This window comes from Bison bison, unplaced genomic scaffold (assembly GCF_000754665.1).
Source record: "Bison bison bison isolate TAMUID 2011002044 unplaced genomic scaffold, Bison_UMD1.0 scf7180017861774, whole genome shotgun sequence".
Classification (NCBI taxonomy): Eukaryota; Metazoa; Chordata; class Mammalia; order Artiodactyla; family Bovidae; genus Bison; species Bison bison.
The window spans coordinates 34,519-61,006 of NW_011492346.1; the positions used below are offsets into that span (position 1 = coordinate 34,519).

The following is a 26,488-nucleotide window of genomic DNA, read 5'->3' on the forward strand; positions in this document are numbered from 1 at the left end:
ACACCACAGTTCAAAAGCACCAATTCTTCAGCGCTCAGCTTTCTTCACAGTCCAACTCTCACTTAGATACATGACCACTGGAAAAACCATAGCCTTGACTAGACAGACCTTTGTTGGCAAAGTAATGTCTCTGCTTTTGAATATGCTATCTAGATTGGTCATAACTTTCCTTCCAAGGAGTAAGTGTCTTTTAATTTCATGGCTGTAATCACCATCTGCAGTGATGATGCACCTTACTCTTTAGGCTGTCTTATCTCTCAGTTTTGTCCTTTCTTATATGAATTGCCATGCTGAAAAAACTCTTAAGAGTCCCTTGGACTGCATGGAAATCAAACCAATCAATCCTAAAGGAATCAATCCTAAAGGAAACCAACCCTGAATAGTCAATGGAAAGACTGATGCTGAATCTGAAACTTCAACACCTTGGACACATGATGCAAAGAGCTGACTCATTGGAAAAGATGCTGATGCTGGGAAAGATTGAAGGCAAAAAAAGAAGAGGGTGGCAGAGTATGAGATAGTTGAATAGCTTCACCATCTCAATGGACATGAATTTGAGCAAACTCCAGGAGATAGTTAAGGACAGGGAATCCTGGCAGGCTATAGTCCATGGGATAGCAAAGAGTTGGATAGAACTTAGCAACTAAACAACAAATTCACATATTGAAGTCTTGATATAGAACATAAATATTACATAAGCATTGTGGCACTGATGTTTCAAAGGTGGTCATCAGCAGTGGTGAAAATATTTGTATATTAATCTAAAGAAAAAGGGGAGCCATCCTATTCCGATTGTGCATTAGATAACAACCTGTTATCAATAACAGGATGCATACAGAAGTCAATCAGAAATCTTGATATTTTGATATGCTTGGTTGTAGAATAAGTGCTGTATTGCAAATTGCAAACTACTTGTATATTGGTAAAATATGGTACCACATGAAATATACTACCTGCTTACCTGTCACAAAAGGTGTGTCTTGGCCTGTCCATGTGTTTCAGAATATGCATAGCAAGAGCAATTTATGGCAACTTTTTCACTCTCTATGTCTCTCCCTGAGGAAATGATAAGCAATTTTGTGATTGTCCCTGAGGCATTGGAAACCTTAATAGAACCTAGGGAGCAGGTGTGTTTATTACTAATCCACAATGATTTGTATTCCCACAAAGTGAGTAATGGAGAAGGAAATGGCACCCCACTCCAGTAGTCTTGCCTGGAAACTCCCATGGAGGAGCCTGGTGGGCTGCAGTCCATGGGGTTGATAACGGTCGGACACTTCTGAGCAACTTCACTTTCAATTTTCACTGTCATGCATTGGAGAAGGAAATGGCAACCCCCTCCAGTGTTCTTGCCTGGAGAATCCCAGGGACAGGGGAGCCTGGTGGGCTGCTGTCTGTGGGGTCGTACAGAATCAGACACGACTGAAGCGACTTAGCAGCAGAAGCAGCAAAGTGAATAAGATTTATTTGTGTGTTTTTCCTCTTAGTTAGCTTCCTGTTGATTCTGTTTCTCTGGTGTACTCTGATCCCACCAGATAGGGATCTGGAATAATGTAATTTACCTGTACAACAAGCCTGTCAGTATTCCTATCATTCTGTAATGGTCTCCTCAAGTGGATGATGCAAAGGGGATCTGTTGAATCACTGTCTTATTGTGTTGCATAAACCATGTAAACGAACTAAAAATAATAGTACATTGTGCATATGCAAAATGTTTTCTTTCATATTTCTTTCTTCTTATTTTTTTTTAATATAGGGGATTACTCTTTTCATTGCTGTGCTGTGCTCAGTCACTTCAGTTGTGTACGACTCTATCTGAATTTTCATAAAGTTGATTGCCAAAGAATAAGTTTTCATTTCCTCAGCTGAATGCTCAAGAGCAATTGGTATTAAATATACCCTTTGAACTCTGATGCAGTTCAATTTATATAGTTTACTATGATAGCCACTAATTTTGATATCATGGTCTATAAACTCTTCTCTAGTTCTATAACAGAGAACAAACCTGCCTCCATATCACATATTCCTTTAGCTTTGAATTATATTCTCTGTTGCCTGTACTTAGTCATGTTGGACCTACCCCTTTTTGAAAATGAATTTGTATACAGTCTGAAATATATCTAATAGCTCCTTTTTAAAACTCTGATGTTTAAAGGTACAAAGAGTGTAACAATTGTCTTGCTGGAGGTTGGCATGAACATTATGACCAGATCTGTGTGGACTTCTGCAAGAACACAGCATTCCTGCACTGAAAAGTTTGCAACAACCAACCACAACCCTTTCCCATTTATTATTAAAGAAGCCTGAAGTCTACCTCTGTTAAGATGATTCTTTGGAACATTAGTCTACCATCTTCTCCATTTGCTGGCTTTCCTAATAAACTCACTATTCCTTGTACCAGCAACTCCTCTCTCGATGTATTGTCCTATTCTGCAGTACAAGCTTAGGCTAAGTAACAATTCTGGGTCCCAGACAGAGATTTTGCCCTATATTGTTCTCTAAAGATTTTCTGTCTTACATTTTGCATTTTTCTACTTTTAATTAATTTGATTTGCAAAAGGTTTAGATAAACATTATTTGTTGTTTGTTTCCCTTTAGTTCAGTTCAGTCACTCAGTCATGTCTGACTCTTTGTGACCCCATAGACTGCAGCACTCCAGGCCTCCCTGTCCATCACAAACTCCCGGAGACCACCCAAACCCATGTCCATCGAGTTGGTGATGTCATCCAACCATCTTGTCCTCTGTTGTCCTCTTCTCCTCCTGCCCTCTGTCTTTCCCAGCATCAGGGTCTTTTCAACTGAGTCAGCTCTTCACATCAGGTTGTTTCCCTTTTGAATGTCTAATTCATCTAGCCCCATTTTAAAATAGACTGTCTTTCTTTTATTGAATTACCTTTGCACATTCATAAAGAATTAATCAGATTTCAAGGGCTATTTGTGAGTTTTTATTCTGTTCTGTTGATTTATATGGCCATCTCTCCACCAGTACCAGCAGTTTTTATTACTGTAGCTACGTAGTAAGATAGTAAGTCTTAGCACAATGAGGAGTGGTCATTCTTTATTATTCTACATTTTAACATGTGTTGGGCTTCCCTGGAAGTTCAGATGGTAAAGAATCTGCCTGCAATGCAGGAGACCAGGGTTCAATCCCTAGGTCAGGAAGATCCCCTCGAGAAGGGAATGACAACCCAGTCCCGTATTCTTGTCTGGAAAATTCCATGGACAAAGGAGCCTGGTGGGTTACAGCCCATGAGGTCGCAAGGTCACTCTTCAAATTTAGTTATTTACGGTCCTTGGTCTGTCATACATATTGTAGTATAAACTCATCTGTGTCTATAGAATATCTGCTGAAACTTCACGGACTTTGAATTAAATCTATAGATCACTTTCGAGAGAACTAGGATCTTTACCACATTTAGTCTTTCAACTGTAAACTGAGTATGTTTAACATCTCATTCCAAACATCTTTGATTTTGTTAATCAGTATTTTGTACTTTTCAGTATACAGATCTTCTTAATTTTTTTCTTCGTTCCACAAAAGTATTTCACTACACTTGGGTGATTTCCAGGTTTGCTTAGTTTTTGCCTAAGTGTTTCATTTTACTTGAGGTGAATTAAATGGTATGTATGTAAATTTATTTTTTTTAATATTAAACTTATGATAATTTTCAGGGATTAGCTAATCATTAATGCATTATTATTTATACATATTGCTAGATTAAATCTGTTCAATTTTTGTTTAGAATTTTTGAATATCTATTAAGACTTGTATTTTTTTAATATCTTTTCTTGTTTTTTATACTATTGGAAATCATCGATTTAAAAGTTGGAAAATGCAATAGATTTTTTTGTTGTTTGGCTCCAAAATCACTGCAAATGGTGATTGCAGCCATGAAATTAAAAGACGCTTACTCCTTGAAAGGAAAGTTATGACCAACCTAGAAAGCATATTAAAAAGCAGAGACATTACTTTATCAACAAAGGTCCATCTAGTCAAAGCTATGGTTTTTCCTGTGGTCATGTATGGATGTGAGAGCTGGACTGTGAAGAAGGCTGAGCACCGAAGAATTGATGCTTTTGAACTGTGGTGTTGGAGAAGACTCTTGAGAGTCCCTTGGACTGCAGGAAGATCCAACCAGTCCATCCTAAAGGAGATCAGTCTTGGGTGTTCATTGGAAGGACTGATGCTGAAGCTGAAACTCCAATACTTTGGCCACTTCATGCATAGAGTTGACTCATTGGAAAAGACCCAGATGCTGGGAGGGACTGGGGACAGGAGGAGAAGGGGATGACAGAGGATGAGATGGCTGGATGGCATTACCGACTCAATAGACATGGGTTTGGGTGAACTCCAGGAGTTGGTGATGGCCAGGGAGGCCTGGGGTGCTGTGGTTCACGGGGTCGCAAACTGAACTGAAGTGAAAGAAAAGAAGAAAATCAGTTATTTCTTTTTCCTCAATATCAAGTAGTCGTGCACAAGAACCTGATTTGAGGGAGTTATTTTTAATATACATTTCTATCTGAGATAATCCTTATTCTACAATTTGTTGTAAAGTGTTTCTTAGTGTACACACATGAATTCATACATATATTTATATATATATATATGTTTAAATTACACCTCATATTTCTGACTTAAAACTCAGATTACTGTTTCAAATACAATAGTAGGGTTGTTCAAGTTTCTTTTGTATTTGTCTTTTTCTAGTATTCTAGTAATCTTTTAAAATCGTTTCTGTATTATGTAATTAATAAATATAATTGACATTCAAAATACTCTATCAAATTATTCATTTATGTTGGTAAACCATTCATTTACCAACTCCTATTTTTTCAAGTATTCATATTCTATTAAAAATTGGAAAACTTCCTTAAATAAAGTTTGTGTGTGTTTGCTAAGTTTCTTTAATCATGTCAGACTCTGTGTGACCTATGGCCTGCAGCCTGCCAGGCTCCTCTGTCCATGGGGTTTTCCAGGCAAGAATACTAGAGTGGGTTGTTGTGCCTGCCTCCATGGGATCTTCTTGATTCAGGCATTGAACCTGTCTCTTACATCTACCTGCTTTAACCCGTGGATTCTTTACCACTAACGCTATTTGGGAAGCCCAAATAAAGTATGGATTCACATAATATTGAAATAGAGAGTAACTTGTAGAATGAATGAAATGTGCTGGAAACATATGTGAATCTGAATTTTTCCCTTTTTGTACATCATTTTAAGGGGACTTTCATATAAAGCACACGGACTGATTTTAGAAAAGGTATATTGCATTACGCTTACTCAAGATTTTTTTCAATTCCAGATATTAGACACTTTTCTTTATCATAAAAGCTGCAATTATTTATTAAAGATATTTTGGGAAGAACATATAAGCAAATTTATTAAATTAAGCATACTGATAATCTCAGCAGCCATCAATAACTAAAATTAACACTTCACAGTATCACTGTCCAATATACTGTTCTAGGAAGATAGTTTATGTTTATAAGTAAATATTTCTTAGTTATATTAGTTTTCATAATTAAAAATCAACTATAAAAAACTTATTAGTAATATTTATTTTTACAAGATAATATAACATAATTTTAATCCCAATGAATTTTGTTTATTCAAATTTATTTGACTGCATTAAAAATGTTAATAATTAAAAAAAATTTTTTATTAAAAATATTTATTTATTTTTAGCTGTTTTTGGTATTCATTGCTGCATGCAGACTTTCTGTAGTTGCAGCAGGTGGGAGCTTCTGTTTTTGTGAAGCGCAGGCTCTAGGTATTCTGGCTTCAATGATTGTGGCACAAGGGCTTATCTTATCCAGAGTATGAGGGATCTTCCACAACCAGGGATCAAACCTGTGTCCCTGGCAATGGCAGGCAAATTCTTAAGCACTGGACCATCAGAGAAGTACTGATCACATGCAAAATTTTAGTCCCTGACAGTGGCTGAAGGAAAGAATCTAGTCCCTCTATGAAATAAATAAAAACCATGAATGTTAAAAAATACGAAAATTAAACAGAAATGTGGAGAGATTTAAGAGTCTCTTGATGAAAGAGAGAGAGAACAGTAAAAAAGTTGGGTAAACTCAACATTCAGAAAACTAAGGTCATGGTATCCAGTCCCATCATTTAAGGCAAATAGATGAGGAAACAGTATTTGGGCAGGAGGGGCACCAACATCACTGCAGATGGTGATTGCAGCCATGAAATTAAAAGATGCTTGCTCCTTGGAGGAAAAGCTATGACCTCTCTAGACAGCATATTAAAAAGCAGAGGCATTACTTTTCCAACAAAGGTCCATCTAGTCAAAGCTATGTTTTTAGCAGTAGTCATGTATGGATGTGAGAGTTGGACTATGAAGAAAGCTGAGTACCAAAGAATTGATGCTTTTGAACTGTGTTGTTGGAGAAGACTCTTGAAAGTCCCCTGGACTGCAAGGAGATCCAACCAGTCCATCCTAAAGGAAATCAGTCCTGAATATTCAATGGAAGAACTGATGCTGAAGCTAAAACTCCAATACTTTGGCCACCTGATGTGAAGTGCTGACTCATTTGAAAAGACCCTGATACTGGGAAAGATTGAAGGTGGGAGAAGAAGGGAATGACAGAGGATGAGATGGTTGGATGGCATCACTGTCTCCATGGACACAAGTTTGAGTAAACTCCTGGAGTTGGTGATGGACAAGGAAGCCTGGAGTGCTACAGTTCATGGGGTCACAAAGAGCTGGACATGACTGAGCAACTGAACTGAACCTGAATGGCAGTTTGGAGGAAGTTAGTACAGGCATCATAACATGTACATCAATTGTTACATGTCACGCTATACTTTTACCATAAACCAAGTCATGGAACAGACACATTATATTTCTTAGAAGAGGAACTATCAAATCAATGCAGTGAGATAATGTATCCTTATCAACATATAATGCACACTCAATCAATCAAATTTGAGGGAAAAAAGAAACATGAAAGAAAAGTAACAAATATAATTTATCATATAGTGGACCTCTTATGCAAATATAGTTTGCATATGACCCTCATATGGTCAATTTGCAAAATGACACTTAGACAAGAATTATTTAAAATAATTTTTGTCTCTAAGAAATTTGTCTTAATTGGTATATTCACAAGTGTAGACAAAAAGACTGAATAAGACAAAAATAGATGCTGTGCTGATCTGAGTTGCTGAAATGCCATGATGTTGAGTGAATAGGTTCTGTAGAACTCATATGTGATAATAATAAAACTGAGGAGAAAAAAACAGGACCCTAAGTTCCCCATGTAGAAGGAGGGTGTTTGAGCAAATTCGTATGACTGTTGAGTTTAAGTCATCCCACTCCAAGGAGCTTGCTTGAAACCACAAATAAGTTTGCTTTTAACATGGACCATGAAAGAGTATGAATGATAAATCAAAATAAATGTTAATAAACAAATACCCGCACCTGTACACAAGCACATAAAGATAACTTCAGTGTTTATTCTAAAAGTTTGAGAATACAATGAACCATTTAAATTTCCCTTTTGTACCTACTATTCTCTCTCTCTCTCTCCCCCATAGCATGCCAATCTCCTTGACTATTCCATGATATACAGCTCCTAATTCATTCTACTACACTCTAAAAATTGATTTAACTACTTTGCTTATGTTTCATTTCTTTTTCTCAGAAATGGCAAAGATTTTTTTCTTATGTTTTGCTTACATGAATGGATTTATAGCCCTTAGAAGTGTGAGTGACACGCAAAAGCCATTCTCTAAACTATTTGAACAACTCTTTTACATTTGCTTTTTCTTCTGAAAGCACAGGCAGCAAAGTATAAAGTTCTGAAACTAATTTACAGGAATCACATTGATAGTGATCTTTAAGAAAAAAAAATATTTCATAATTTCATCCAAATCCTTTATAGGGCATATTTTACATCTTTGTTCCTCAAACTGTGGGTCAGGGATTTAACATGGGGATAACAAGGGTGTAAAATATAGATGCCACTTTATCAGTGGCATCTGGACTCTGGTTGCACATATATAAGTAGTAAAGTTCCATAGAACACGGTTACCACTGTCAAGTGGGACCCACAGGTAACTCTCAAGAGTCTTCTCCGAAACCACAGTTCAAAACCATCAATTCTTAAGAACTCAGCTTTCTTTATAGTCTAATTTTCACACCTGTACATGACTACTGGAAAAATCATAACCTTGATGGGAGGGACCTTTTTTGGCAGAGTAATGTCTCTGCTTTATAAATGCTGTCTAGCTTGGTCATAACTTTCCTTCCAAAGAGTAAGCGTCTTTTAATTTCATGGCTGCAATAACCATCTGCAGTGATTTTGGAGCATCCCCCCCCCCAAAAAAAAAAATTCAGTCACTCTTTCCCATTCTATTGTTTTCCTCTCTTTCTTTGCACTGATTGCTGAGAAAGGCTTTCTTATTTCTCCTTGCTATTCTTTGGAACTCTGCATTCAGATGCTTATATCTTTCTATTCCTCCTTTGCTTTTTTATTCCCTTCTTTTCTCAGCTATTTTTAAGGCCTCTTCTGACAGCCGTTTGCCTTTTTACAATATATTTATATATGTGTGTGTGTGTGTGTGTGTGTGTGTGTGTGTGTATATATATATATGTGCATGTGTATGTGTGAGGAGATATACAATATTTGTCTTTTTCTATCTAATTTATCTCACTAAGCATTGTACTTTACAGGTCCACCATCCATGTTGATACAAATGGCAAATTTTTATCTTTTTTTTTTTTTGTGGTTGTGTAAAACCTCTGTGAAGTATCACCTCACACCTGTTAGAATGGCAAATTTAAAAAGACAAGAAATAATAAGTGTTGGTGAAATGTGAAGAAAAGGGAACCCTTTCTGCACGTGCATGGGATGCAAATTAAAGCAACCACTATGATAAATAATTGGAGGTTTCTCAAAGGATTAAAAATGGGACTACCATACAGTCTGGCAATTCCACTCCTGGGTATCTATCCTAAGAAAACAAAAACACTTATTTGAAAAGACATATGTACCCTAAAGTTCAAAGAAGTGTTATTTGCATAGCCTAGTTATGGAATCACCCTAATTGTCTATAAATAGATGAATGAATAAAGAAGATGTGGTACATATATTTAATGGATATTTTGTGGGCATTTTGTTTAAAAATCATGATGGGTAAATATAAGCATAACATAATACCAGTAAAGATACATGGGGATAGTGGCGCATTTTTTTTTAAGCTTAAAATAACGTAGGAAAAAACCTGATAGATTTGACTGCATATTGTGAAACTTTATTAGTGCTTTATTCTATTCTATCCTTTTAAACAATTCTATTATATTCTGTCCTACCAAACAGATTTTATTAATATTCCCACTGTTGTTTTTCAGTCACTAAGTCGTGTCCAACTCTTTGCAACTCCATGTACTGCAACATGCCAGGCTTCCCTGTCCTTCACTATCTCCTGGAGTTGGCTCAAACTCATGTCCATTGAGTCAGGATGACATCCAATCATTTCATCTTCTGTCACCTCCTTATCCCTCTGCCCTCAATCTTTCCCAGCATCAGGGTATTTTCTAATAAGTTAGTTCTTGACATCAAAGGGCCAAAGTATTGGAGCTTTAGCTTCAGTATCAATCCTTCCAATGAATATTTGGAGTTGATTTCCTTTAGGATTGACTGGTTTAATCTCCTTGCAGTGCAAGGGACTCTTAAGACTGTTCTCCAGCATCACAATTCAAAAGCATCAATTCTTCAGTGCTCAGCCTTCTTTATGGTCCAACTCTCACATCTGTACATGACTACTGGAAAAACCATAGCTTTGACTCTATGAACATTTGTAGGCAAAGTGATGTTTCTGTTTTTTTTTTTAATATACTACCTAGGTTGGTCATAGCTTTTCTTCCAATGAGCAAGCCTCTTTTAATTTGATGGCTGCAGTCTCCATCCACAGTGATTTTACTCTGAGTAACAGAACTAAAATTGCAATTTTAAAAGTGCTATTCTTTTTTTTTTTTTTTTTGGCAAAGCAATGTCTCTGCTTTTTATTTCATTTTTTTAAATTTTATTTATTTTTTTAAATTTTATTTTATTTTTAAACTTTACATAATTGTATTAGTTTTGCCAAATATCAAAATGAAGTATATTATTAGTACATACTAATTAAGATCATGTAAAATAAAACAGAACTTGGGTTTATATTCTTACTTTTGTACTTAATAGATGTGTGAACCTGGGCAAGTTACTTAATACCTCTGAGCTTCTGTAACCACATATATAGAGTAAAATTGATAATAATAATAGTTACAAAGCTAGTTTTTGTGAAGTGATTGGAATAGTGTCTTGTTACATAAGGAGCACAAGTTGTTTTCTATTATCATTTGTGTTTGTATTAGGGTCTTCCAGAGAAACAGAACCAATAGGATGTGTGTGTATAAGTAGAAGGACATTTATTTTAAGTATTCGACTCATGATATTATGGAGGCTCAATTCAGTTCAGTCGCTCAATCATGTCTGACTCTTTGCGACCCCTTGAATCACAACACACCAGGCCTCCCTGTCCATCACTAACTCCCAGAGTCCACCCAAACCCATGTCCATCAAGTCACTGATTCCATCCAACCATCTCATCCTCTGTCATCCCCTTCTCCTCCTGCCCTTAGTCTTTCCCAGCAGCAGGGTCTTTTCCAATGAGTCAGCACTTCACATCAGGTAGCCAAAGTAGTGGAGTTTCAGCTTCAACATCAGACCTACCAATCAACACCCAGGACTGATCTCCTTTAGGATGGACTGGTTGGATCTCCTTGCAGTCCAAGGGACTCTCAAGAGGTTTATCCAACACTACAATTCAAAAGTATCAATTCTTCAGTGCTTAGCTTTCTTTATAGTCAATCTCTCCTATCCATACCTGACTACTGGAAAAACCATAGCCTTGACTAGATGGACTTTTGTTGACAATGTAATGTCTCTGCTTTTCAATATGCTGTCTAGGTTGGTCATAACATTCCTTCCAAGGAGTGTCTTTTAATTTCATGGCTGCAATCACCATCTGCAGTAATTTTGGAGCCCAGAAAAACAAAGTCAGCCACTGTTTCCACTGTTTCCCCATCTATTTGCCATGAAGTGATGGAACCGGATGCCACGATCTTCGTTTTCTGAATGTTGAGCTTTAAGCCAACTTTTTCACTCTCCTCTTTCACTTATTATGGAGGCTAGCAAGTACAAATTCTGCAGGGTGGAGATTCAGGAAAGAATTGATGTTATACTTCAAGTCCAACCATCAGGCTGAAGACACAGGAAAAGCCAATTTTTGACTTTCAAATCTGAAAGGAGTCTGCCACAGGATTCTCTCTTGTTCAGGAAAGATAAGTGTTTTAGTATATTCAGGCCTTCAGCTGATGCGATGAGGCCCAGGTGCTTGCTGGAGGGCAATCTGATTCAAAATTCACTGATTTGAATGTTATTCTTATCCCCAAACACCTGCACAGAATCATCTAGAATAATGTTTGACCACAGATGGGCATTGTGACCCAGCCAAATTGACACATATAATTAATCATCATAGAGCTGAATAGATTTCATGTCATGGTAAAATAAAGAAACATGCTAATTGTTCAGCACACTGAAGACACTGGGAAACGACTGGGGTATCCAAGTGGAATATTATATTATTTTCAAATATCATATTTTAATGAAACAAATACAATTCAAAATAATAATAAAGGTTATTTGAATTTGTATAAAAATTACAAATATTTTTCCCAAATTTTTGAATAGAAAACTTGAGTTTGCTTTCAACAGTTTATCTCAGCCTTTTCAGTTGAAGTAACTATGAAAAATTTCTGAAGAATAATCTTTTAAATTAAAAAAATATTTAATTTTCTTTCTGGAGTATAGTTGCTTTACACTGTTGTGCTAGTTTCTGCTATATAGCAAAATTAACCAGCTCTACATATGCATATACTTAAAGGGCCTGATATTAAATTTAAATAAACGATGTTAAAGCTATTCTTCATTTTCTCCCTTTGAGAAACAGTGTTGAGATTTCTTGTTACAATGCAAATGAATTTCAAATCCAGTCTCATGTTCACATATAGCATATTCCAAAAGCTGATGAATCTCTAAACTGTGGAAGTTCACGTGGAGTTAGATAGTCATGTTGCAGCCTAGATGTCAGTAAAATGACAAGTCAGCTAAAGGTGCATATGTTTCTGATGAATGTGAAGATAGATTTGGGAGCCCAGGTGGACCTGTATTTGCCAGGAAATTTCACCAGACACAATATTCACCCCTTCCTGCCCGACTGCCTCTCCACAGACCTATCCTGCTGTACCATGGCCCTTATCCACAATGGGGCCATGGAGACAGTTGTTCAGGTTGCTGGATTAACCAGATTAGCATATGATGGCAAAGCAGAGAACGAAGCAGAGGATGTCAGGGTTAGTCTCCTTGTTGTCCTGTGGGGCAGGCCATCAGAGCACTCTATGCAAACTGCCTTCCTTATTGTACCTGAGGAGGCTACCAGGTCTGTGTGGCCAGCTTCCCATTTTTGTCCCAATATTTCTAGGCACCCTTCTACGTTGTACATTAATCAAAAATCTCTTTTCATTCAGCACTGTCCCCCTAGCAGAATGTTTGCTACAGAGTAGGTGCTAAGTAATATTTATTAAATAATATTTGTTCATAAACTAGCTAGTATTTTATATTATCATATTCATACTAACTTCAGTATAAAATCTTTTTTTTGTCCTTGCATGGCTAAGAAGGTTACAATAGTTGGACTATTCATCATAGTGAAAAATGTAGGGGAAAAAAACACCAAATATCCATTGACAAATGGATAATCAAAGTGATGTATTCATATAGTGAAAGTGCAAGTGAAATTCACTCAGTCCTGTCCGACTCTTTGCAACCCCATGGAATATACAGTCCATGGAATTCTCCAGGCCAGAATGCTGGATGGGGAGCTTTTCCCTTCTCCAGGGGATCTTCCCAACTCAGGGATTGAACCCAGGTCTCCCACATTGCAGGTGGATTCTTTACTAGCTGAGAAACAACGGAAGCTCAAAATACTGGAGTGAGTAGCCTATTCCTTCTCCAGAGGATCTTCCCAACCCAGGAATCGAACCGGGGTCTCCTGCGTTGCAGGTGGATATTCATATTGTGGAATATTATTCAACCTTATAAAGGAATGGGATTCTGATACATGCTACATGAATGAAATTTAAAATATTCAGCTAAGTGAAATAAGCCAGACACAAAAGGACAAATATTGTATGATTCCACTTAGGTAAGGTACTTGTGCTAAGTCACTTCAGTTGTTTCTGACTCTGTGTAACCCTATGGACTGTTGCCCGTCAGGTTCCCTCTGTCCATATGGGACCCTCCAGGCAAGAATACTGGAGCGGGTTGCCATTTCCTTCTCCAGGGGATCTTCCCAATCCAGGAAGCAAACCCGCATCTCTTACATCTCCTGCATTGGCAGGCGAGTTCTTTACCATTAGCGCCACCTGGGAAGCTGCTGCTGCTAAGTCGCTTCAGTCCTGTCCGACTTTGTGCGACCCCATAGATGGCAGCCCATCAGGCTCCCCCGTCCCTGGGATTCTCCAGGCAAGAACACTGGAGTGGGTTGCCATTTCCTTCTCCAATGCGTGAAAAGTGAAAGTGAAGTCGATCAGTCTTGTCCGACTCTCCGCAACCCCATGGACTGCAGCCCACCAGGCTCCTCCGTCCATGGGATTTAAGAGCAGTCAAATTCACAGAGATGGAAAATAGACTGTGGTCACCAGCAGGTAGGGGAGGGGACAGCATGGAGTTATTGTTTGTTAGGTTCAGGTTTTAGTTTCGAATGATGAAAAAATAATTCTGGAATTGGATGGGAGTAATGGTTGTATGATGGTATTATTTACTTAATGTCACTTATACATTGTCAATTATGTATAATGTCAATTATACATTGAATTGTTAAAAAGACAATTTTATATATGTTTATGTTATTTTACAATGATTTTTTAAAAAGTTGATTGACAGGATTTGTACAGAATAAGGGTGTATGTTCTGCCTTAAAGAAGTATCCAGGTCTCTACCTTTTCTCTTAAAAAAAAAAATCAAAAATTAAAAATGAGACCCTCAAAATTATTTTAAAATGGCTTTTATGAATTTAATCCTTAAAAGTACAAGCTTTGGGCTCAGATGCACCTGGCTAGAGATGGAATGATCAACTACTAAAATAATCATAATTCTCTGTTGAATATTTAAGCCCAATGAACTGTAACATTATGTCCTATGTATAAAACTATTTTTCAGCTATTACCAGTCTTAAACAAGTGTTTAAAAACCATGAAGATATTATTCTCTGGCTAAATATGTAGTAAAAAATAAAATGTTATACAGATGTTTTCAAAACACTAAACAAGGGGGAAAATTTTCAAACAAGGAAGATCATAAATGAACCACCTAACTTAGTAGCAGGTATATTTGTGTGATGAGATCATTGAAAAAAAAATTATATTTCTGTGTTGTTTAAGCTTTTTATAATGAGTATGTCTCTATAATGTCTACTTAAAAAGGATCCTAGAATACCCTTAAGAATGTCCATTTAATTCTTTACTGTCCTTTTCAAGGATAGTAACTCTCCTTTTATTTATTTTTAACTGAAATTTGGATTTGAAAATAAGCCTGTTTAATATATTTATTATTCAGTATCAGTCAACAACAATGCTTTAAGCATTTCCTTGCTAGTTTATAGCCTTCCAATTTTTTTAATTTAATTTTATTTTTAAACTTTACAATATTGTATTAGTTTTGCCAAATATTGAAATGAATCTGCCACAGGTATACCTGTGTTCCCCATTCTGAACCCTCCTCCCTCCTCCCTCCCCATACCCTCCCTCTGGGTCGTCCCAGTGCACCAGCCCCAAGCATCCAGTATCATGCATCGAACCTGGACTGGCGACTCGTTTCATACATGATATTATACATGTTTCAATGCCATTCTCCCCAATCTCCCCACCCTCTCCTTCTCCCACAGAGTCCATAAGACTGATCTATACATCAGTGTCTCTTTTGCTGTCTCGTACACAGGGTTATTGTTACCATCTTTCTAAATTCCATATATATGAGTTAGTATACTGTATTGGTGTTTTTCTTTCTGGCTTACTTCACTCTGTATAATAGGTTCCAGTTTCATCCATCTCATTAGAACTGATTCAAATGTATTCTTTTTAATTAGCCTTCCAATTTTTAATTTACTATTTCTTGGTATAAAACACACATTCACCATTCTCATTTCATACTTTGATTTACCTGGTTTTAAACTTGAGGCCTCTGTGGCATGGATTTTGCCCTTGATGAAGTACTTCTAAGGACGTTTAGGAGATTCTGGGCTTGTGGACCCTTTGGTGGGAAAAGAAACAAACAACAGGAATAGAAGACAGGACTGGGGAAGTTAAATGACTATAATCTTTGCATAATTTTACTTGTAAAATTGAGATGAAACTAATACTCTAGCAAATGTGTAAGAGTTTATGTGGAAAGCCTGAGAGCATATGGACTGTTGAAAATCTTGACAATACAGAACTGGTGATCTTGTCCAGGTAAGATTAAGAAGATATTGGTTTGGGAAGCTTACCGGATAGGAAGTCAAAGGGGAGAGTATCAGACTGAACTTTGTCATTAATTTTTCTTTAACCTCCAGAAGCTACCTTGCTCTGAGGAGGGCTTCATTTTCACATTTATAAAATAGACTTACAACTATTTCTGAGCAACAAAATAGGGCTTATTTACTAAAGTTAAAATACTATAGTTTTTTGGCCTTTATTGTTGCTGTTAATAAAAATAACCAGATAAATATAGTCTCTATCCTTAGGAAAGTCTCAATCGAATAATGCATGGCTAAAGTATAATGGCTAAAATGTATGACAGAATTGCTAATAGTCATAAGAAGGAAACACAGGGTTTGATGAAGACTCAAAGGAAGGAAGGAAAGAAGGAAGGAATATTCACTGTGCATTAGATTAGGCAGTAAATAATCATTGTGGAGGAGGTGACCTTTGAGACGGGCACTGAAGGTAGGATTTGGATGTCCAGCTGTGATGAGAGGAATAGCAGGTGAAGGGAATGACCCAAGGAGGGGCCTGGAGGTATGACAAACAGGGGGTCACATTTAGCTGAGATTATGGGAGAAGGCGATGTCACCCCACTCCAGTACGCTTGCCTGGAGAATCCCATGGATGGAGGAGCCTGGTAGGCTGCAGTCCATGGGGTCGCGAAGAGTCGGACACGACTGAGCGACTTCCCTTTCACTTTTCACTTTCATGCATTGGAGAAGGAAATGGCAACCCACTCCAGTGTTCTTGCCTGGAGAATCCCAGGGACGGTGGAGCCTGGTGGGCTGCTGTCTATGGGGTCGCACAGAGTCGGACATGACTGAAGCGACTTAGCAGCAGCAGCAGCATGGAAACAGTAAAGTTGAGTGGTATGGGATATGAATAGAAGAATAGATGGAGTCATATTATGATCTAATTGGTTTAATGAGTTGTAACATTATTCTCTAGAAAGAGGCTAATTTATACCACATTAGGGCTACCCTGTTGGAAAGGTGGCTTTGTGTAGGATGGTCAGAGTGTCTAGAGGTGATAAGACCAGGTAGGAGCTAGTGCAATAGTCTGGATGAGAATAATAGTGATAATTAAGCAAGAATGAGAAGTAATATTTATTGAGCACTTACTATCTTCTAGGCACATTATATGCACTATCCCATGTAATTCCTTACTGTGAGTACCACTAACTTGCAGCTACACTTGAAGAAACAGAAACTCAGGGGTTTTAAATAACTTGCTCAAGATCACGAGCTGGTGTTCCAACCTGAAAGTGTCCTCCTGAGGTACACACACTATTTTGTTTTTGTTTTTAATTAAGTTTTTATTTTGAGATAATTGTAGATGAAATAATGAGAAATAAGTATGAGAAATAATATAGAGAGATCCTATGCACTTTTTTCTTAATTTTTCTAATGTAACATCTCCTGTGCTTCACCTACTTTACATATCTACCTTCCTCCAAACCCCTGACAATCAGTGATCTTTTTCTGTCTGTATATTTCTGCCTTTTCTATAATGTCATGTAATGGGAATAACAAAATACGTAGCTTTTGAAGACTAGGACCCACGTTCCTCAACTAGCAAAGACTTGGAATTACAGCCTTTCCTATATCTTCTGATTTTTATAAAGGAATTTAATCTTCCACCTTTGCCAGTTTTTGCTAAATGGGAATAAATTTTTCTTTTGTTTGTTTTGTAGGGCAAACAATCTATTTTAAAGAAACCAGGATAACAATCAATAAACTTATAGTGCTAGAAAGAACCACCCCGCACCTTACGTTAATTTACAAAGTCATTGTGATTCCCCGGGGTCAGTTCTTCTTTGCTGCCTCACTGTATCAGGCCTCAAGAGCTACATTTCAGAGTTGAACAGCAATTATCACCCAGGAAGTTTTCTTATTTAAAACTGCCTTTATTAATTAGTTCCTCTGAAACTTGTTTAGGAGTGAGGCAAATAATTTCTTTCAAGGTTAGTAATCGCCCATCTCTGAACACTCAATGAGTCTTAATAATGCCCAAAGCATCTTGTTAGAGAGATTAGTAAAAATGTTTGGTCTTGGAGTCTGTCTCACACTGGGATGAAAAACTTAAGTTAGTTTTTTGCTGTAATAGCTTCTCTGAAGATGTAACTACTGATTGTTCAGGTTTGAAACTCATTCAAAGTTTTTTTGAATCCCAGAAATGTTAGAAGTGAGAACTACCTTAGCAATAATCAGGGATGATCCTTCTGTTTGTGAGATGAGGGAACTAATAAAGAATTGATTGGCTTAAGGTCATGGAGATAGAAGTTAAATATTAAGAACTTGGTCCTCATGATGATTAGGGAGGTTACACCTTGTAGGGTCCCATGATATTATAAAAAACAGAGGAAAGAAGCAAGGAGGGAGGAAAATAAAGCTCAAATAACTAATTACACTGAAAGAGAATATTAAACATTTTATGATTAACTCATGACTATTCCCAAAGGGCATTCTATTAAAAAAGACAATCATATTCTTGTGGAATTTTAGAAATATGTGATAGAGAAGTAAAGGAGAATTTTTAAAAAAGAAAGTCAGTGCTTCCTAGTACTTTTTGACAGAGGCAGTAAGGGGAAGGAAATAGTCTTGAGAACTCAGGGAAATAATGACCCTTGCTCTCAATTAAATCAACTTTGCTTTCTTTTATAGCCAGCTTTTTTAAAAAAAGATTTTAAAAAAAGATTTCATTTAAAAAAATGAATCTTTTCTCTGAGAGATAGTTGACTGGTATAATCTGCTGAATGGGTATAGCAAATAAATGCAAATATACTTTATATAGCTTCAATGCATGTAAACTTCGTATTTTGGAGCCCAAAAAGATAAAGTCTGACACTGCTTCCACTGTTTCCCCATCTATTTGCCATGAAGTGATGGGACCAGATGCCATGATCTTCATTTTCTGAATGCTGAGCTTTAAGCCAACTTTTGCACTCTTCTCTTTCATAATCATCAAGAGGCTTTTCAGTTCCTCTTCACTTTCTGCCATAAGGGTGGTGTCATCTGCATATCTGAGGTTATTGATATTTCTCCTGGCAATCTTGATTCCAGCTTGTGCTTTTTCCAGCCCAACGTTTCTCATGATGTATTCTGCATATAAGTCAAATAAGCAGGGTGACAATATACAGCCTTGACGTACTCCCTTCCCTGTTTGGAACCAGTCTGTTGTTCCATGTCCAGTTCTAACTGTTGCATCCAGATTTCTCACGAGGCAGGTCAGGTTGTCTGGTATTCCCATCTCTTTCAGAATTTTCCACAGTTTATTGTGATCCACACAGTCAAAGGCTTTGGCGTATACTGTATACACACACATAAACACACTCAGAGGAAATGTATGACAGAACAAACATTATACTAGTTTAGGGGGAGGTCTTGAATTGATGAAGTAATTTTGAATAGGTATTACAAGGCATAACAATGCTGTTTTAAGACAAAAGTGAGAGGATTGCAGTAAAAAGCCATGAGTAATTATGCAAAAAAGAAATATGGGTGGGCCCCTAATAGTCAACCCAAAATGGATTAGAGACTTAAATATAATACTTTATACTGTAAAAACTAGAAGAAAACATAGAGGGAAATATCCTTGACATTGGCAATGATTTTTTGAATGTGGCACCAAAAGCCCAGAATCAAAAGCAAAAATATACAAGTGGACTATATCAAAATGCTTCTGCACAGCAAAGAAAACTATTATAATGAAAAGACAACTTGTGTTTGGAAAAAGACTTGCAAATATAGATCTGATAAGCAATTAATGTCCAAAACATTTAAAGATCTCAAACATCCTAGAAGTAAAAAATATCAAAGACGTTGATTTAAAAAATGGCCAAAGGACTTGAATAGACATTTTTTTCTGAGGAAGACATACAAATGACAAATATAAAAATATACTCCACATCACTTGTCATTAGGAAAGTGCAAATTAAAACCATAATGAGGTATGGACTCATACTTGTTGGAATGACTATTGTCAAAAAGACAAAAGATAACAAGTGCAGTCAAAGATGTAGAGAAAAAGGACCCTCATACATTTTGGCGAAGGAAAATTGTCATAGGCTTAATGGAATACAGTTTGGAGGTTTCTCTAAAAACAGAACTACCATATGATTCAGTAATTTCATTTCTGAATATGTATCCAAAGAAAATGAAATCAGTACATTGGACATTCTAAATGTCCATTGATGTATGAATGGATAAAGAAATTGTGATATATCTTTATCTATACCTATAATTTTAGAATGAAGGGAATCCTGTGTTTTGCAACAACATGGGTGAATCTGGAGGATAGTGTGCTCAGTCACCGAGCACAATTGTGTCCAACTCATTGCGACCCCATCAGCTGTAGCCCGCCAGGCTCCTCTGTCCATGGGATTTCCCAGGCAAGAATACTGGAGTGGGTTACATTTCCTCCTTCAGGGGATCTTCCTGTCCCAGAGCTTGAACCTGTATCTCTTGTGTCTCTGGTATTGAAAGTGGATTCTTTATCACTAGTGCCACCTGGTAAGCCCCCGGAGGACATTATCTGAAGCAAATGAGCCAGGCGTTAAAAAGACAAACACTGCAGGACCCCACTTACATGTGAAATCTCAAAAAGTCAAATTCATAGAAATGGTGAGTAGACCGGGGACAGGGAGGTGTGGGAAACAGGGAGATGTTGGTCAAAGTGTGTGAAGTTTCAGTTATGCAGGATGAATAAGTTTGAGAAACCCAAAGTGCTGCATGGTGATCATAGTTAATGGTTATATTATATTGGAAACTTGCTAAGAGAGTAGATCTCAGATGATCTCAACACAGGCCCGCACACTCACACACACACACACACACACACACGATGATGATGTGAGAAGGTGGATGTGTTAATTGGCTTGGATATAGTACTCATTGCACTATATATATATGTATGTATGAAAACACTGTGCTTTACTTCTTGCATGTGTGCTCAGTCATATCTGACTCAGGGCAAAAATCACCCAGTGTTCTTGGGGTTTGTGGTTTACAGAAGAGGCAGGAAAATAAACAACTGCAAATATACGTAAATTATTCAGCATAATAAATACTACAAAGTTAGGATTCTAGATTACAGATACTCGGAAGGGTATGGATTCTATAAGTAACTAGGGCAGGAGAGCCTGGCTAAAGGACAGTGCTTCTTGTTGAACACATGTGTGAATACTTTAAGCACAGTATTATTTTTATACACCACAAGGCGGCAAGATTTACCCAACAAAAGCGTCTTTCCTTGTAATGCTGAAGTTGGACTGGGTTTTTTGACTATACACATATGGACACAAATAATAATATAGAAAAAAAATTAAATCATTCATAAACACTGTCATTAATTGTATTAATATGTTTATAGATAGAGGGAAATAATTCTTTTAAATTTCTATTAGAAGGCTATATTAATTCATGTCTGTTACTAAAAAGAGTCAAAATCCTTAAAGTATATAGAAGGACAATGAAAACTCCATTCAACCTACCCCTTTATGTTTAACCTGCTTCAGGTTCAACTGATGACCTAGAGGGATGGGATGGGGAGGGAGATGGGAGGGGGGTTCAGGATGGGGAACACATGTACACACATGGCTGATTCATGTCAATGTATGGCAAAAACCACTACAATACTATAAAGTAATTAGCCTCCAATTAAAATAAATAAATTAAAAAACATAACAAACAAAGAAAAATCACTTTCTTTCACCTTTTTATAGACTAATTTTAGTCTATAAATTAGTTATAAACTAAGTTTAAACTAAGGTTAAATTTAGTTTCAGGACAAAATTTATTGGAAAGTATAGAAGATAAATCCTTTTAACAATTTTTTTTTCTTTTTATATTTGTCTGCAAAAGAGTATTATAATGTTGTTGTATAGTCACTCAGCTGTGTCTGATTCTTTAGTGACCCCATATAGAGAGCCCACCAGGCTCCTCTGTCTATGGGATCGTCCAGGCAAGAATTCTGGGGTGAGTTGCCATTTCCCCCTCCAGGTGATCTTCTGACCAAGGGATTGAACCCGTGTCTTCTGCATTGGCAGGCATATTCTTTACCACTGAGCCACTTGGGAACGCTGGTGTTATAATATTTTCTTTCAATTACATTTCCATGATTCATTAAGTTATCTTTCTTGAAGGCAGGGACTACACGTTTGTTTGCTTTTGATTTTTAAAATCAGCAATGCCTATTTGTCTTACCAGTCATACATCTCTAATATTCTTGTCAGAGCACTACTTGATAAAATTTATGGAATTAGATAGGAGTTTCACATTACCAGAAAAACTGCAATTTATGAGATTTTATGCCATCTTCCCTAAAGGATACGAAAAGCACCTCAGTGTTCAAAATAAAGAAATCAAACAATATTAATATTATTTCTAAAATTATATATTATCTATTTTAAATAAGGTTCTAAACACTTTATGTGTTTTAACTTATTTTGCAAATTATTCATAGAATGCTTAAATACCATTGCTATTTGCTGTTTTTTAAAACAATTTTACTTCTTAGAGAAATGCATATCTTATACACTTTTTATTTTAGTCATCTGAGGTTTAAGAAAGTTTCCCACTGCCCTAGGCAAGTTTTTATCTCTTTCAATTGTTTGAGGTTTGAGTGAGATAATATCCATAAAATTATCAACCCTGTGCCTGGTATTCAGCAAGAACTTGCCATAGTAACCATTCTTTTTATTAAGTGTTGAGAGTGGAGGACAGACGTGGAGGGAATCCTGAGTTCTTGGTGTTGATGGTGCTTTGCACATGTGTCTTTCTGAATCATGGTTTTCTCAGTTATATGTTCAGTACTGGTGATTCTATTTTTAGAAAAATTTTAAGGAATCTCCATACTGTTCTCCAAGTGGCTGTATCAATTTACATTCCCATCAACAATGCAAGGGAACTCCCTTTCCTCCACACCCTCTCCAGCATTTATTGTTTGCAGGTTTTTTGATGATGGCCATTCTGATCAGTGTAGATTGGCACCTCATTGTAGCTTTGATTTGCTTTTCTCCTGTATGGATGTGAGAGTTGGACTATAAAGAAAGTTGAGCTCAGAAGATTTGATGCTTTTGAACTGGAGAAGACTCTTGAGAGTCCCTTGGACTGCAAGGAGATTCATCCAGTCCATCCTAAAGGAGATCAGTCCTGGGTGTTCATTGGAAGTGCTGATGTTGGAGCTGAAACTCCAATACTTTGGAAATGTCATGCAAAGGACCAACTCATTTGAAAAGACCTTGATGCTGGGAAAGGTTGAAGGCAGGAGGAGAAGGGGACTCCCAACAGAGAATGAAATGGTTGGATGGCATCACCGACTCAATGGACATGAGTTTAAGTAAACTCTGGGAGTTGGTGATAGACAGGGAAGCCTGGCGTACTGCAGTCTATGGGTTCACAAAGAGTCAGATATGACTGAGCGACTGAACTGAACTGAACAATTAGTGATGCTGAGCATCTTTTCCTGTGTTTCTTGGCCATCTGTGTTTTATTTAGACCTTTGGCCAATTTTTTGATTGGTTGTTTTTAGATAGTCAGTTGCATGAGTTCTTTGTATATATTGGAGATAAATCCTTGTCATTACCTTGTACGGAAGTGCACCTCATTGGGACTCACCATTACAAAGAACAGTGAGTGATTTATACTATTTTTGCAAGATGGTGGGGGAATGCCAAATGTTTTAGGCTAATTTTTGACTTGAATTGTGTGGCGTTACTAGAAACGTGCAAGGTGGAGTAGCTTGCAAAAATATTGCAAGCTCAAGGAACAGCGTGCTCAAATCCAAGGAGAGGTGCTCATAGTGGAGGCTTTTCCAGGTAATAAGACAGAGCTCTAAGGGTCTGCACCATTGAAAGCACGATTGTGATGACTAGCAGAAGATGTGACTGGGCAGGAAGGCCGTAATTTATGAGCCTTTCTGTGTCATGTAGGGAAGCATGAACTCTTATCTTGTCAAGTTCCAAGACTGGTCCGAGGTTACTTAGAGGGACTGTGATTTACAGTAGGATCATAAACAGAACTGAAGTGACTTAGCAGCAGCAGCAGCATAAACAGAAACATTTTTCTTTGATTGAGGTTCTGTTTATAGAAGTGCAAATGAATCAGCCTTAATTTGTCCAGCCTTGTGCGGGAATCTCCTCTATTATGCAGCTCAGTTGGTAAAGAATCCACCTGCAATTCAGGACACCCCGGTTCGATTTCTGGGTCAGGAAGATCTGCTGGAGAAGGGACAGGCTACCCACTCCAGTATTCTCAGGCTTCCCTTGTGGCTCAGCTGGTAAAGAATCTGCCTGCAATGTGGGAGACCTGGGTTCAATCCCTGCATTGGGAGGATCCCCTGGAGAAGGGACAGGCTATCCACTCCAGTGTTCTGGCCTAGAGAATTCCATGGACTAGTCTATGGGGTCATAAAAAGTCTGACACGGCTGAGTCACTTTCACATTCCTCTATTATGCAAGAGTATTTCATAAATTTAAGAACACAGTCAGTTATTATGACCTTTTTCCTTTTTCCTCTCCTTCCAAAAAATGGCCCCTGTGCCTGACATAGTTACACTTAAGCAGCTTTGCCCTCTTGCATTCTCTGAGTATATTAGTGTGACTTGCTTAGTTGTGTCTGACTCTGTGATCACACGGACTGTAGCCCACCAGGCTCCTCGTCCATGGAATTCTCCAGGCAAGAATACTGGAGCTGGTTGCCATTTCCTTCTCCAGGGGATCTTCCTAACCCATGGATAGAACCTGGATCTCCTGCATTGGCAGGCAGATTCTTTATCATCTGAACCACCAGGGAAGCCTCATTCTCTGAGTGGTCCTTAGGGATCCTAGGTGCACAGTGATGTTTTCTGCCCCTTTGCCTTAGTTCCCCTTCATCCTTTGCTTCAAGATCAGGCATGTGTGGATGGCACTGAGGGGGTGTTTATATAGAGGAGGGCTCTCCTATCCCACCTGTAGTGGTGAAAGCCTCCAAGTCACAGCATAGGAGTGACACATAGGTTTTGCAGAGATTCTAACAGCACTTTTCTGACCAAGTACTATTTCCTCCTTTTTCTTTCCAGGACTCAGATACGAATACTTGAGTACATCATCAAAAGGCAATTTTTAAAAATTGACAAAAAGTTTTATATATTTAAGATGTATGACATGATGCTTTGATACACATATACACTGGAAAGATGATTATCACAAGCTAATTAACGCATTCATTACTTCATATAGTTACCATTTTTTTATGAGTGATAAGAGCACTGAAGATTTATTCTCTTAGCAAATTTCAAGTATATGATATACTTGTTTTCTACAGCATTTTTTAAAAATTAGTTTTAATTGGAGGATGATTGCTTTACAGTGTTGTTTGTTTCTGCCATAAATGGACATGAAGCCGCCATAGATATGCCTCCATCGCCCTACTCTTGCACCTCCCTCTCCCTTCCCCACACCATCCCGCCTGGCCACCCCATCATGAATCCTCATCCCATCCCACCCCGTCCCTGTAGGTTGTCACAAAGCCCCACACCCCTTTATCTTGTCACAGAGCACTGGGTTGAGCTGCCAATGTCATACAACAGATTCCCACGGGCTGTCTATTTTGCATATGGTAATGCATATAGGAATGTATATACTGCCATGCTCCCCTCTCAATTCGCCCCACCCCCTCCTGCCAACACTGTGTCCACCAGTCTGTTCTTGATGCCTGTGTCTCTGCTGCTGCCTGCAGAGATACAGAGGAGCCTGGGGGGATCCAGTCCATGGAGTCACAAAAAGCTGGACATGGCTGAGCGTCTGAGCACATAAGTTCATCAGTACCATTTTCCTAGAGCCCATCAGTTCAGTCGTTCAGTCGTGTCTGACTCTTTGCAACTGCATGAATCACAGCACACCAGGCCTCCTTGTCCATCACCAACTCCCAGAGTCCACCCAAACTAATGTCCATCGAGTCAGTGATGCCATCCAGCCATCTCATCCTCCGTCGTCCCTTTCTCCTCCTGCCCGTAATCTCTCCCAGCATCAGGGTTTTTCCAATGAGTCAGCTCTTTGCATGAGGTGGCCAAAGTATTGGAGTTTCAGCTTCAGCATCAGTCCTTCCAAAGAACACCCAGGGCTGATCTCTTTTAGAATGGACTGGTTGGATCTCCTTGAAGTCCAAGGGACTCTCAAGAGTCTTCTCCAACACCACAGTTCAAAAGCATCAAGTCTTTGGCGCTCATCTTTATTCGCAGTCCAACTCTCACATCCATACATGACCACTGGAAAAACCATAGCCTTGACTAGACGGACCTTTGTTGGCAAAGTAATGTCTCTGCTTTTGAATATGCTGTCTAGGTTGGTCATAACTTTCCTTCCAAGGAGTAAGCATCTTTTAATTTCATGGCTGAAGTCACCATCTGCAGTGATTTTGGAGCCCCCAAAAATAAAGTCTGTCACTGTTTCCAAAGTTTCCCCATCTATTTCACACGAAGTGATGGGACCAGATGCCATGATCTTCGTTTTCTGAATGTTGAGCTTTAAGCCAACTTTTTCACTCTCCTCTTTCACCTTCATCAAGAGGCATTCTAGTTTCTCTTCCCTTTCTGCCATAAGAGTGGTGTCATCTGCATATCTGAGGTTATTGATATTTCTCCCAGCAATCTTGATTCCAGCTTGTGTTTCTTCCAGTCCAGCATTTCTCATGATGTACTCAGCATAGAAGTTAAATAAGCAGGGTGACAATATACAGCCTTGACATACACCTTTTTCTATTTGGAACCAGTCTGTTGTTCCATGTCCAGTTCTAACTGTTGCTTCCTAATGTGCACATAGATTTCTAACAGGCAGGTCAGGTGTTCTGGTATTCCCATCTCTTTCAGAATTTTCCACAGTTTATTGTGATCCACACAGTCAAAGGCTTTGGCATAGTCCATAAAGC

At 37.9% G+C, this 26,488-nt stretch overlaps 1 protein-coding gene across 1 annotated transcript in view; it reads left to right on the forward strand.

Annotated features, from left to right (window-relative positions):
• Positions 1-12,158: 12,158 nt before the first annotated feature.
• The window catches only part of LOC104983141 (olfactory receptor 1013-like), a 23,125-nt gene continuing 8,795 nt past the window's right edge, over positions 12,159-26,488 (forward strand). Inside the window, 1 exon segment of the mRNA XM_010832613.1 lies at positions 12,159-12,416. Coding sequence (XP_010830915.1) covers positions 12,159-12,416 — 258 coding nt within the window.